We start from the raw sequence: 14,602 nt of genomic DNA, 5'->3' as shown, positions 1-14,602 counted from the left end.
GTCTTCAGTTTTTCTCCTACTTCCTTCATGGTGGAGAGGAAGGTAAAATCTGAGCCATCAGCTTTATTACCAGATTCATTTTCAGCCTCTCATTAACCCGCTGGGTGCCATAACCTATGTGCCTCCCGCAAAAAAGGGGTTAATTGTGCATTATAAAAATAAAATAAAAAATTACAAATAAAACTGACCCCCAGAAAAAAAAACGAGGAAAGGTCCTGCGAGCCGTGGAGCCCCTGGATGTCCAGATTAGGCTGCAGATCACAGAGCCCCATCCGTTATGTGTCCCAGGTGGGGTTAGAACGGGGATTATTTAGTAGGATTTATTAAGAAAATATCCCTGGGACGGATGGCAGAAGAATTGTTTCTTTCTTCCCCCTTTTTTCTTTCTTAGGAGGAAACTTCATAAAAGTTTGAGAGTGAGGGCTGGACCCTCCCAGTGACGTCAGGGGGGGAACGATCAGCCAATAGGAAGCCCTCCCCAAATCCTTCTGCCAGCAAGAAATATAAGAGCTCAGAAAAGTTTGCATCAACTCAGAAACACGTTCGTGTCTGGGGACTCAGCCATAGATCTGCTGCTGAGGTCCTCTGTGGATACAGATCTCCCCCTCCCACCACTTGGAGAAGACTTCATCGCTTGTAGGTGCTGGTTTCTCTGGTGATTGCTAGGGACAAGCTTCTTCTCTCCATAGTGTTGGTAGAAGATGATGCAGGAAGAGTCAAGCTCTCCAGTCTCCCCTGCGGACAGCTTTAGCAACAGTGAGGAAGAGCTTGACAGGCAGCAGAGCAAGAGGGAATGCAAGAAGAGGAGACCCGGTAGGAAGAATCCAGAGGATCCAGAAAGCCCAACCTCAGTCAAGAGGAACAAGAAGGCCAGCAGCACAGGCAGCAGCCCACAGTCTTTTGAGGAGCTACAGACCCAAAGAGTCATGGCCAACGTCAGAGAACGCCAAAGAACTCAGTCCCTCAACGAAGCCTTCGCTGCCCTGCGCAAGATCATCCCCACCCTTCCCTCAGACAAACTGAGTAAAATCCAGACCTTAAAACTGGCATCCAGATACATTGACTTCCTCTGCCAGGTTTTACAGAGCGACGAGTTGGACTCCAAAATGGCCAGCTGTAGTTATGTGGCCCATGAGAGGTTAAGTTATGCCTTCTCGGTGTGGAGGATGGAGGGAGCATGGTCTATGTCTGCATCTCACTAACAAACGAGCTCACTCCAGGCTACAGACACACACACACTCAGGTAAGGATGGCTCTTCTGGATGCTGTGGCCCTGGACATGGGGCTCCTTGCTCAGGCTCTGGAGACTTACCGTTAGATCATAGGAAGGGGCCTATATCAGGGATGTGGATGGATCATGGAGAATGGGAAATACTTCTGCAGCTCTGACCTAAAACTAGAGAACATAGAAGGCAGACATTTGTGCCATGTCCATAGCACTGGCCCTGGCTATAGGCTTTGTTGTCATAGTGGGGAATATACTACAAAACATGGGTTATATTGCTTGTGTGTCTGGTGTGGAGCCTCGGGCCCCTTTATTACAATATATATATAGATATATCCTCTCTGTGCACTCAGTCTGCAGTTTCATACATTCTATAATTGCATGGCCTCTTATTAACCATATAATAATAATATATGCATGCCCCTACTAATCGTAAACTAATAAAAAGAGCACATCCATCCATGATATACTAATAATACATACTGTCCAGGGCTCACCATGCACTAAGAGCACATCCTCCAGTAACCGTATACTAATAGCATGTGTAGTCTTCTAGCCATATATTAATATACAGTATATAACAGTGATAGAAATATGTGTTATAGCTTAGAAACTCTGCTCTACAGATATGTGTAGTGGGCGCATATCCTACCATAATGATATCATTCTCATGGTAATTGTATTCTCTAGTAATCATGTACTGGCAGCAGATACATAGTCTTGCCTGACCATATACTACAATACTGTACCTACTATAACATAATCATGTGCTATACTTAGTTGATATTATATGGTCACCCTTTATATACACATTAGGTGCCTTTCCTGATAAATGCATAATTCTGCACTACTGATATACTGTACTAACAGAGCTCTGATCATCTGTACACTCCTATCCTGTATTAACTGCATAGCACTGTATACTGCATGCTAATTATATATGTCATTGCATATCATATCTTACTATATACTGCCTGCTAATTATAAATGCATATCATTTCTTACTATATATTAAATTCTAATTATAATTGCATATTATTTCTTACTATATAGAACATGGTAGTTATAAGTGCACATCAATTCTTAATATATATTACATTCTAATTATGAATTCATAGCCTACTGTATAGAATTACTGTATAGAACATGGTTATTATGAATACATATAATTTCTTACTATATATTAAATTCTAATTACAACTGCATATATCTTACTGTATAAAAACATATAGGACATGGTAGTTAAATGCAACTTACTATATACTACATGCTAATTGTAAGTGCATATCATATCCTACTATATACTACATGCTAATTGTAAGTGCATATCATATCCTACTATATACTACATGCTAATTGTAAGTGCATATCATTTGGGGCCCCAGATATAATTTAGATCTTTATAGTAAGTGTATGTCCTATAGTAATTATTCGGCATAAAAGCCAAATACATAAACTATAAGAGATCATTCTCTGCATCATGTCTGCCTATATGTATCTATCATAACCATATCCTAGAGGTTTATACCCTGTTGTAATGTAAAAGCCATGCCCTTCTATACCAATCCGTTCTATACACCGAGTCCATCTTTACACCCCACAACAATGCTGATCCCCCAGATTCACATATGAACTTCATCCCCCCCCCCCCCTTTCCTTTCCCTAGAAGAACGGTTACCTCCCAGAAATGCCATAAGTCCTTTGTTTTCTTTTCCAGATGAGACTGTTTCTACATGACAGAGGAAATGCACAGTCTGGAGACTGAAGCTGGATCCCTAGAAAAGCCAAATAAACAATCAGTGAGGATTTCCATGGATTGCAGGAGATGGTGGAGCAGACTGAGGCAGGGCATGGGGAGCACTTACAGAGCCGAGGGCCAGGCCTGGACAGCCGTGACCACACAGCACACTGGGTGCAGGGTCACCACTAAAACTCTTTACATTCTGATTCCAGTCTCAACAATTTCTAATCTGTATTTTTGACGAAGAATGTTGGAATTTGCCTTTTTTTAAATCTTCATTTCCATTCCTTCTTCATTTCCTTATTGCATGCATTCCCACCAGTCGTGCCTTTGAAGCCACTTAAGAGGAACCTTCCCCGTTCTTGAACACTACTAATGATGAACCTTGTTGTTGTGTTTTTATAGGAGAAAAACTTTTTTTTTTATTTGAACTTTGGGTTTTTCTGTTCCAGCAGCTGCGTCTCTTTCCACTTCTCTGAGATACAAAGTAACATTTATTTATTTATTGATCCATGTTTGTAAAAAAAATAATAATAATGCAGCTAGATCAGGGGTCTAATGCATTCATATTTTTATGGTTGTTTTGTAAATATCATTGTATATTATTTTTCTGCAATAAATAAATATGAATGACGACAAGAACAGTTTGGTCTGGATTGAAGATGCATATAATACAACAACAACAAAAACAACAATCCAATTTATATATGTTTAAGAAATAGAATGAATGGCAGACCCGGGCAGTAGATGTCCTGGAGACAGCAGAATGGACCTGGCTTAGTTTATTATTGTCCTGGCTGACACTGGGTGAGGATTGCTGGTTTTCCTGGTCAGGGCACTAAAGCAATGTCAGAAGGTGGGAAAAGGTGACTGCAGCCACTACTTCTGCAGGCCTGGGCCCTTTATGTAACAAGTCACCTCTCCCTCTGCTCAGTCAGGACTTGGTATAGAATGTCACACTGGGCTGTACAGTTCTACAGGGCGATGTGTGCTTCTCTTACCCAAACAAATATTACAGGCCCCGGGCCCAAAGCTATTATCAACTGCTTCATATGTATCCAAGGAAAACACAGGGCCCTGTAGTCACTGCCAACCTGGGCCTGTGCTCACTGTGTAGATGGATGGACAGCCAGATAGATAGATACTGTAGAGATAGATACTGTAGATAGATAGATATGAAATAGATATTAAATAGATACAAAAAAATAGATATTAGATGGATGGATAGGCAGTAGGTAGATAGATAGATAGATAGATATGAGATAGATGATAGATATTAGATAAATACATAAATAGATATTAGAAGGATGGATAGGCAGTAGGTAGATAAATAGATAGATAGATAGATAGATAGATAGATAGATATGAGTTAGATAGATAGATAGATAGATAGATAGATAGATAGATAGATATGAGATAGATGATAGATATTAGATAAATACATAAATAGATATTAGCTAGATGGATAGACAGTAGGTAGATAAATAGATTGATAGATAGATGGATAATAGATGGATAGATAGATAGATAGATAGATAACAGATAGATATTATATAGATAGATACAAAATAAGAAAAGGATCCTTAATATAAGGTGGCTGTAGACAAGGAGTGTTCGGGGTGTGATAAATAAGCGGGTGGTTGACTGTTGTGGGTCTGCTCTATGCAGTGCACCCTGTTACATGGTCTGTGCACTTGTCTGTTTGGCCAGAAGCAGCTCTGGGGCCCCTGAGATGACCACAGAGAGGTGCAGGACCTGCTTCTGGTGGCTCCATGTGCTGCACTGGCAGAAGGAGCAGTGGAGGATAATACAAATATCCCAGATGTCATCCTCTTGCTTGTTTAGCAGGGCTTGGGGGGTCGGCGGTGCCCCCGGTGTTTTCCTTTCCACATGTGGCTGCTGACACTGCATGGTTATGAATTTAATATCGGGCGCATTTCGTGCTGTTTACAGAAGGAAGCCCACAGAAATTGTCCATATTCTGGGATGAAGCAGCGCTTTGAGAATTGCACTGAAGGCTAGGTGGTCTGTGCTCAGCAACACTGCACATATCTGCGACTGGGGATGTAATATTCCTGCCTGACAAATATCCATTATAGAGAGGGGCAACATTCTGTCCTATCCACACTGCACTCAAGATCCTGCGACAATTCCTGATAATGTTCCTGCGGAAAAGTCTCAGTACAAAATAGCTCTCTCTCTCTCTCTCTCTCTCTCTCTCTCTCTCTCTCTCTCTATATATATATCTTTTATATATATATATATATATATATATATATATATATATATATCTTTATATATATAGACATTTCATATATTCGTCTGTTTTTGATTCTTGGATCTCCTCAAGTAACCACAGTTTACTGTACCGGCTCAGGGGCCATTGTGAGACTACAACGCCTGACAGCCGCTGTCAGAGCATAGTGGGAGTTGTAGTTTCACAATAGCTGGGGGCGTTATCACGAGGAGTTGGATACAAATGTCTTAAGAATATGGTGAGACTAGGAATGCATGTCTTAAAATCAAGGGCAGGGGATCCGGCTGAATGCCCCTCACTAGGTGTCCATGTCCTCCTGCCTCTCTGTGAAGGTCCACAGTTCCAACATCTCACCATCTTGGAGGTGACCACACTGTTCTACAATCCAAGACTCCAGTCCTGTGTAGAATCCTTCTCAAGGAGACTTCTGGTCTTCTGGAGCATTTTGAGCATTCTTTGGTTTGGCAAGGCTGGAGGAGCTATTTTCTGTAAGTCCAGTATCAGATTCTTGTTAAGCATATGATTTTACTTGAAGTCCTGCCCAGGAATCTTTCAGAGTGAACATTTGTCTTGCTCTCATGATGTCAGGCGGTTTCCCTGCGTCTGTAATTTGAAGAAAAACAAACGTGCAAAGAACAAATGCTGAAGAGAAGCCAAACAGACTGGAGGAGATTCACCTGTGGAGAGTGTCAACAAGTAGGGGGCTACTGCTGGACACCAGAGCAGGGGGACACCTACCTACTGACCACAGTTACCTCACAGGCAGCAGCTCATAGCACATAAACATGCTAAGCCTGGGAGAGGTATCATCCCCGGTACTACAACTCCTAGTATGAAGCCGAGAATATTGTTTACAGAAATGTAACCTAATATCTCTTGTGCAGAGTGTATTACATTATTATACCCAAGGAGATAGAAATGTGAAAATAACAAAGGTACAAAAACCAAAAGACAGAGATGGATGAAGAAAGTTCTGTAATATTACTGCAATCAATACTGGTCACCTGGATCCATCTACAGAGGAGCATCTGTAATTATATCACTAGTACCAAGAAGAGAACCTATCTATCTACCATATATCATTTCTTTCTTTCTTTCTTTCTTTCTTTCTTTCTTTCTTTCTTTCTTTCTTTCTTTCTTTCTTTCTTTCTTTCTTTCTTTCTTTCTCTTTCTTTCTCCATTATCTCTCTCTCCAGCTATTTATTGATTTATGTATGCCCTTTATAGTGTGTCTGTCATCTATGGAGGGCATGTTGGCACCTGTAGTGCCCGCTATATTAACCCTCTTATAAAATGAAACTGGTATAAACCTGAGAGCCCTGTGGCTGACAGGACAGGAGATCTCCAGCCTATTTATTTCCTTTGTAGGGTAATAAAATATAATCTCCTGTTGGTTGGATTCAGCCAGTTCAGAGTAGAAAAGGCTGACTGTGGTATGCATTAATGGGGTTATCTGCAGACAATTCATGTATGTGTCCCATCATCACAGCTGTATCTGACCTGGTGTCAGCCCTCCACAGCTCTTTTTAATAGGATGAAATAATATCTGGTATGAACCTTCTCTTCACCACTGATGGGGAGACCTCAGGGTGCCAATGTCAGGGGCATAGGGTGGCTAAGCCCCTCACTATCTTTGTATAGCGGTTCTGCAGGCAGGTTAGCCAAGTAACGGTTCTTGTGGATTGCGTCTTGTGCTCCTGCTAATCTCAGGCGGCTTCTTTGAAGAAGGTGTGTAATTGGAGTTAGAGGCATGCCTGGAATCTCCAGATGTCTATAAAGTAAGAGGGGCATGTGGCAGGTCACATGAAGGTGGAGCAGGTTACAATCACAGCCACCACCTCCTTCTTATTACTAAACCGTCTGATGTGTGGAGATATATATGTACAGAATCTACTCATTTAAATGTACACACACACATATGTATATATATATATATATATATATATATATATATATAAATGTACTCACATTTACGCATGTGTATAATATATATATATATATATATATATATATATATACATATACACATACACACAGTTACACCCAATATACTCACATATATTTACACAGAATTACAAATACACAAATATATATGTGTATGCAGACACGATATAGTGACATATGAATGCACACACAGGTGTAATATATATATATATATATAGATGTATATAGTATATGTAGTAGCTGTGTGCGCAGTGCAATGATCTGGTACTGTGAAACATTAAATCGTAAATTATTGTAAAGTAATAATATTGATTAATGATAAATTATTCTAATTATACTCTATCTATCTATCTATAATCTATCTCATATCTATCTATCTCCTATATTTTTCTTTTTTTTTTAATCTTTCTACAATTTCCCTGTTTCTGTATAGGTCTCCTAGCAAAGTCTCTTTCTAGATGTGATTTGATTTCCTTACATTTAGATGTTTTTGCAAACTGGAGAATTGTCGCAAGTTACTAAATATATTGCTGTAATGATCGGCAGAGCCCAGTGACCGGTGTGGACTCTTGGGGACTCCTGCTGTATGTAGGATCCTCAGTAGGACCAGTAAGGTCACCTTGCACTCCCTGCGCACCATGCCTTACCCAGCTTCTCAGATCTGCGAGCAATGTTACACAGGTACCTGGATGAGATGTTTCCCTTGACCAGATGTTTGCATTTTCCCTAAAATTGTCACGTGAAATGAACAGATGTCCAAGTAGTTAGTGGATCAGAGCCCCTCCTTCCCCCGTCCAGCAGATCCCCTCCACAGCTCGCAGTGCTGCTTCCTATGGGCCCTGCCTGCTCCAGCCTGGAGAAGACTCTCAGAAATCCCTCAGACTTTTGATCCTGAAGATGGGACTAGATCTCAGCTATAAGAAGTCGTGTGAGGGGCTGCTGCCTGACAAGACCTTGCAAGGATGAAGTCCCCTGACACATCACATCTCTGGGATGAGCTGGTATGGTGAATGCACGTATGGGGTGGGGGAACTGGTCCTGGAGCTTCTATGCTGGGACTGACTGGTGTCTGGAGAGGAAAAGTAACCACACTTCAGCTTTGTGTCCCATCCTGTGTGCACTCATCCAATACATGGATTCCTAAGAAATGTCACTGTCGCTGCACATAATCATCATTAAAGAACCTCCCATGATTACAGATGCCATTGTGTACATCTCTACATGCAGATGATAACATTAGGAAAGCTTTATTATGCGCATAGTCCTTTGAACATCACTGATTAACCATTTAAAAATTACTTTTGTGTCGTAATTTATGTTTTGCAAATGCCATGAAGGGCTAAGGTGGAAAATCATTTTGTGTAGAAGAATGTATCTGTAGTCAGTGCTATAATCTTATAGCAGAATGTCTGCGCTCAGTTCATTTAAAATGTTTGTCAATTTTCAATTTTATTAGCGAATTGTCCTTTAATATATTATATATATGACATCATTTTCATAAAAAAAGTGCTACAAAATGATACGAGGAGATGAGACGTTTATAGCTGAAAATTAGAAATGAAATATATTATTTTATATCACTACTAATATGGATACAGGTGTTATGAATTGTAATAATAATAATACTACGAATACTGATAATAATAATTAGAATAATAATAATTGCTATTATTATGATAATAATAATAATAATAATAATAATAATAATAATCAAGTAATACATCACATTTCCTGGGATGACTATGGACCCGATGAATGCATTGATTGCCATGATGGGAAATCCTCAGTAACTGTAGGTGCTGATGATGAATTGGCCGTGGAGATTGGCTAGATGTCTAATGACATTGTTGAGTCTTATCTGAAGAGCTTGTTGAGAAACTGTTTAAATTAGTGTTAATTTCAAACAGACTTCTGACTCCTCAAGGGATTAGAGCTAAACTTTATAGGACTGCACAGTCCCCATGGATAAACACCTGGCTTACAGCAATGCTCTCATAGAACTGATTGACAATACAGTCTATGCAATGAACACAGAACACAATTCTGCTATTAATGCCTTTGTGTTTTTATAATAAATAATATAAAAGAGAAAAAAATATTATAAAATATAACACAAATAGACGAGCATAATCATGAGAATGTATCAGTCAAATAATAATGCACATTGCTAAAATATTTATTATTATTATTATTATTATTATTATTATAATTATTATTACTGTAATATACAGAACCTGATAAAATCTTCTAATACCTGCGAACACTTTTATCAGCACTGCACCAATATAACCACTGCAGGTCTTGGTGGAATACAGCTTCTGATTTTCACTCTATATTCATGTTCCAAAATTGCCCTTGTTTTATCTTCAGTTAAGATAAAAAAAAAAAATTTAAAAAAAGGAAAATACTAAATCTTTACTCAAAATGTTGTCATATTTCCTGAAATCCATGAATAATAATAATAATAATAATAATAATAATAATAATAGCAACAATAACTAATTAACACGATAAATTGTTAAATATATGAAAATCGCCTTTTTTTCACAGTGCCCGACATTTCATAAATTATCTCTGTGCTAATACAATGCAAATAAAACACCGTGCAACTTGTACTAATCTTCATAACACATATCTCATTCTTTTTTTGTATTTATCTTGCTTACAAACAGGAAAACTGGACGGGGTAGACAACATGGAAAGATAGATAGATAATGGATAGATAGATAATGGATAGATAATGGATAGATAGATAGATAGATAGATAGATATAAATAATAGATAGATAGAAAATAGAAAGATAGATATATAGTTAGATAATAGATATAGATAGATAATAGTTAGATAGAATAGATAGATAGTAGAAATAGATTTTTCAGTTCAATCTACTTAGCATTTATCATATTATTATGATCACATTTATCGTTATATGTTTAGCAATCTACATCTATCTGTCTATCTATCTATCTATCTATCTATCTATCTATCTATCTGTCTATCTATTTCCAGTATTGTTATGTCTAGAGTATGTCAATACCCAAGCAGTGCATGTACATGTGGAAGTGATATTTGCAATGGGCAGCATATGTTATTGCTTTGTGTAAGACAAACATGAAAGTGTGGATGGACACATAGTGACCTTTCAGTACAGGTCCAGGACCTGTCCTCCTTAGGACACTTTCCCACCATTTGTCATCAGTGGGACACGTTTAGGTGGGTTACACTGACAACATTCTGCACTAGGTGCCATGGTCATAAAAATCTGATGGATGAAGCAAGTTTCATCAAACGAGTACTTTATATTCCAGTAACACAGCCAGATGGTAAACGATGGAATCTTGTGATTGTTACTATACTTTTAGTATTTACCTATGTGTTCCAAAAATGCAAGAATTATTAAATTGGAAGTCTGTATACACTCATGTGCTCTCATACCTAGGGGAGTCCAGTTCTGAAGCTCCTACTCAGATATGAGATGGATGAGATGACATCACCTGCAGGACAGTACATACCTTTAGAGGCAGCCATGCCAGTCACTGTAAAGCCTGTGCCCAGATCACAAGCTGCCATGTGTCATTATATAATGTAGGTGGATCTATTGAGCCACTGGAACTGTTATCCTGTATTTCTGCTCATCCATAGTCTGTGTGACTACATAGAGACCCCGAGAGCAGGAGAGGGGCAAACAATTAATGCTATAATACAATAAGATATCTAAGACTGATTTCACAGCTTAGATGTGATCAATGTAGAAAATCCTAACAATCCTCTTGCTCTGCAGATACCTGCAGTTTTATCACATATCTCACAGGTGTTACCTGCAGTTCTACTGAAGACCATATACTGTACACCTGTGACACCTGAGGGCGACAAACTGGCCTCTGCTTTGACTTTCTTAACACTGCTGCATCAGTACATATGCACCTACACACCTAGGTAACTATGATCTATCTATGCTATCAGCAGCCATCTACCTGCTGTCCATTTCTATCTGTCTATCTATCTATCTATCTATCTATCTATCTATCTATCTATCATATATCTATCTATCTATCATATATCTATCTATCTATCTATCTATCTATCTATCTATCTATCTATTATATATCTATCCATCATTATCTATCTATCTATATCTATCTATCTATCTATCTATCTATCTATCTATCTATCTAGTCTGATCTATAGATGTCTGTCTATATTATCATCTATCGATCATCTATCTATCTATCTATCTATCTATCTATCTTATATGTGCTGTCTATATATGTCTATCTATCTATCTATCTATCTATCTATCTATCTATTATATATCTATCCATCATTTATCTATCTATCTATCTATCTATCTATCTATCTATTATATATCTATCCATCATTTATCTATCTATCTATCTATCTATCTATCTATCTATCTATCTATCTATCTATCTAATGTATATCTATCTATATATCTATATAATATCTATCTATCTATCTATCTATCTATCTATCTTTCATATTTCATGTATTATCCAACTATCTATATCCATTTTTTAGGTCACTCACTTCTTCAGTTGATCTCTCTGCCCAGTTTTCACAGGTCTGATTACTTTCAGTATCTAAATAAATAGCTCCAAACCCAAGGCTTTCCCTCTCATTGCATGTAATCCTGTAAAAAGAACTAATGGAATAATAATCAAAGAAGGAAAACAGAAACTTCAGACCTATCAAGTGTTTAGAAGCTGAATGATATTCATCTGTAGGATCATGGCCAGAATGCCAATAAAATGAAATGATTTCTGGAACATATGGGAATACTTATTAAATCTACAAATATAATCCTAAGTATTGATATTAGGAGTTAAAATGAACAACAGAGTCTCATACCTGTGGATCGGGGACCCTGTCCCCATAAGGTAGAGAGGTCCACTGAAGGTGTAATAGGTCCTGACAGTCTACTAAACATGAAAGATCAACTGACAGTCCTGGAAGTCAGACTGCACAGGGATGCCATACTCTCTGGCCCTCCTGTGTGAATGCACCCATAGGGATTTATGTTACAAGTAGTGTCTCCCATATTTTCAAAGTTTTTTTTAAGGAAAGCTTCCAACACCTTCACCCATGGATTTGTTTAAGGCTAGGGCTACATGGGGACATGTGTCTTGTCGCAGAAAAATTGCGGATTGCGACATGGCAATTACAAAAAGTTGGATTTCTGTGCCACTGTCGCATGTCACATGTGGCAGTGCGAAACCATTGACTATCATTGGTTGTACCCCTTTTTGTTGCGTGACACCCCTAGCCTGTACTGTGAGGACCTTCACACTGCCTTTTATCTATACACGTCTTTGACACATATTTAGAAAAATGACAAAAGTACACTTAGACATAATACAGCTATGGACAGCTTTATACTGACATCTGAGACAATATTTTTATAGGGTTTTTATTTATTTTTTGCTACCATTTCTGTGTTTGCACAGCTGAGGCTTACCTTATAGGGTTCAGAGGCAGCAGTCATGCCCATAGCCTGGTGCCTGAAGGAGCCTAGGTCCACCTCTGCCAAAAAGAAGACCCCTTTATTATACTAGCACCTAGGACAATAGGTGAGGGCCCTGTCAGATATATTTCATTGCAGAGCCCAAACACAAGTCACACCTCTAAGGGCACATGTACACGACCGCGGTTTGTGTCCGCATCCGATACGCAGTTTTACCCTCTTATCTCAATGGGGCTGCAAAATGTGTCCTGTGTACTGTTCGCATCTGCCTGTCCTCTCTGAGACCCTGCAAAAAAAAAAAAAAACATAACATATCCTATTCTTGTCCGTTTTGCGGATAAGGATAGGACACTTATGAAAGAGTAAAAAAATAAATAATGCAATTTGCCAACTGCAAAAATGGCTGACCGCGTACATGAGCCCTAAGGGTATGGCCACATGTGATTTGCTGAGGATTTACATTGCAAGGGGTGAAATCCACAGCATAAATTGACATGCTGTGGATTAAAATATTTATGCAATAGTTTATTAAATTTTTTTCTTGGCCCAGAGTGGATTAGATTTCTTAAAATCTCGGCATATAACGTCCATATACAATCTTAAAACGTATAACTTTCCGCTAAACATGGCTGCCACTAGAGGGAGCAAACTGAATGTAGAGTTTCTCAAGGGAGTGGCCATAAAGCCCAAAATGCAACGACTGCCTAGACCAGGGATGCTCAACCAGTTGTTGCAAAACTACAACTCCCAGCATGCTCAGACAGCCTACGGCAGGGCATGGTGGGAGTTGTAAGTTTTACCACAGCTAGTGGGCCACAGGTTGAGAATCCCTTGCCTAGACACTCCTGCTTTAAAAAAAAAAAAAACAACAACAATCCATTTGGAGCCACTGTAAAAAGAAAAAAGAAAAGCCTGCACACTGGGGATTACTAATCCCGTCTAAAATGTAGATGGGGTAAACAGGCAGACAGTCTAAAGAGCTGCCGTATTCATCACAGTGGCTCGGGCTGGATGATACATTTAGTGCATGGCTAGACTCTGTTATATAACATGATACCGCCCGTTGCTTAGCTTCCTGTGTGACAGAATGTTGCAAACTGTCACATGGTGCTACATAAGGCTGCGCCTATTTCTGCTGTGCCGCACCCTTTTGTTGATGGGTCCGCAAATCCGGAGATGCGGAATGGTGCGGAACGAAGCACAGAACGGCACCATACGGAACCACTACGCAGTGCTTCCGTTGGGTTTTGTCCCGTACTTCCGTTCCGCAAAAAGATAGAACATGTCCTATCTTTTTGCGGAACGGCCGGATCGCGGACCCATTCAAGTGAATGGGTCCGCGATCCGATGAGGTTGACCTACGGCCGGCGATCGTGCATTGCGGGCCGCAGCACGGGCACGGGTCACACACGTTCGTGTGCAGGGGGCCTTAGGCTACATGCACACAACCGTTGCGTGTTTTGCAGTCCGCAAATCGCAGATCCACAAAACACGGATGGCGTCCGTGTGCGTTCCGCAATCTGCGGAACGGCACAGACAGCCATTAATATAACTGCCTATTCTTATCCGCAAAGTGCGGACAAGAATAGGACAGGTTATAGGTTTTTTTTATGCGGACCACGGAATGGAGCAACGGGTGCGGACAGCACACGGAGTGCTGTACGCATCTTATGCGGCCCCATTGAAGTGAATGGGTCCGCATCCGGGCCGGCAAAACTGCGGCTCGGATGCGGACCAAAACAACGGCCGCGTACATGAGGCTTTATAAATATGACTACAAACGCGGCTGATATCGGCGAAGCCAGTGGTTGGGCAGAGCAACGTGGCTTTTAAACTTGGTTCATTGCATGTTTTAATGTGGAACGTGAGCATAATAAAGCCGCTTTTATCTTTGATTGTGGGTGGATTTTGAACCCCCTGCTATTTCGATAGGTGCTGGCGTCCGTGTATGTT

General features: G+C 39.6%; 1 protein-coding gene and 1 long non-coding RNA gene across 3 annotated transcripts in view; both read left to right on the top strand.

The window, feature by feature from the left end:
* Positions 1-536: 536 nt before the first annotated feature.
* Positions 537-3,602, top strand: LOC122938445 (twist-related protein). 2 transcript variants are annotated; one of them, XM_044293960.1, is made up of 2 exons: positions 537-1,138; positions 2,943-3,602. In XM_044293960.1, the coding sequence occupies exons 1-2, from the start codon at positions 702-704 to the stop codon at positions 2,944-2,946; spliced, it is 441 nt and encodes a 146-aa protein (XP_044149895.1). In that variant the 5' UTR covers positions 537-701; the 3' UTR covers positions 2,947-3,602. The 2 variants fall into 2 exon arrangements, with proteins under 2 accessions (XP_044149895.1, XP_044149894.1); XM_044293959.1 differs by having other exon boundaries at positions 537-1,243.
* A 4,286-nt stretch (positions 3,603-7,888) lies between these two features.
* LOC122939202 overlaps positions 7,889-14,602 on the top strand; it is a 33,258-nt gene continuing 26,544 nt past the window's right edge. The window contains exon 1 of the long non-coding RNA XR_006390102.1: positions 7,889-8,168. This is a non-coding gene — a long non-coding RNA (uncharacterized LOC122939202). The remainder of the gene's footprint in view (positions 8,169-14,602) is intronic.

The sequence above is a fragment of the Bufo gargarizans genome, chromosome 5 (genome assembly GCF_014858855.1).
Source record: "Bufo gargarizans isolate SCDJY-AF-19 chromosome 5, ASM1485885v1, whole genome shotgun sequence".
Taxonomy (NCBI): Eukaryota; Metazoa; Chordata; class Amphibia; order Anura; family Bufonidae; genus Bufo; species Bufo gargarizans.
This window is presented reverse-complemented; position numbering and strand designations above follow the sequence as displayed.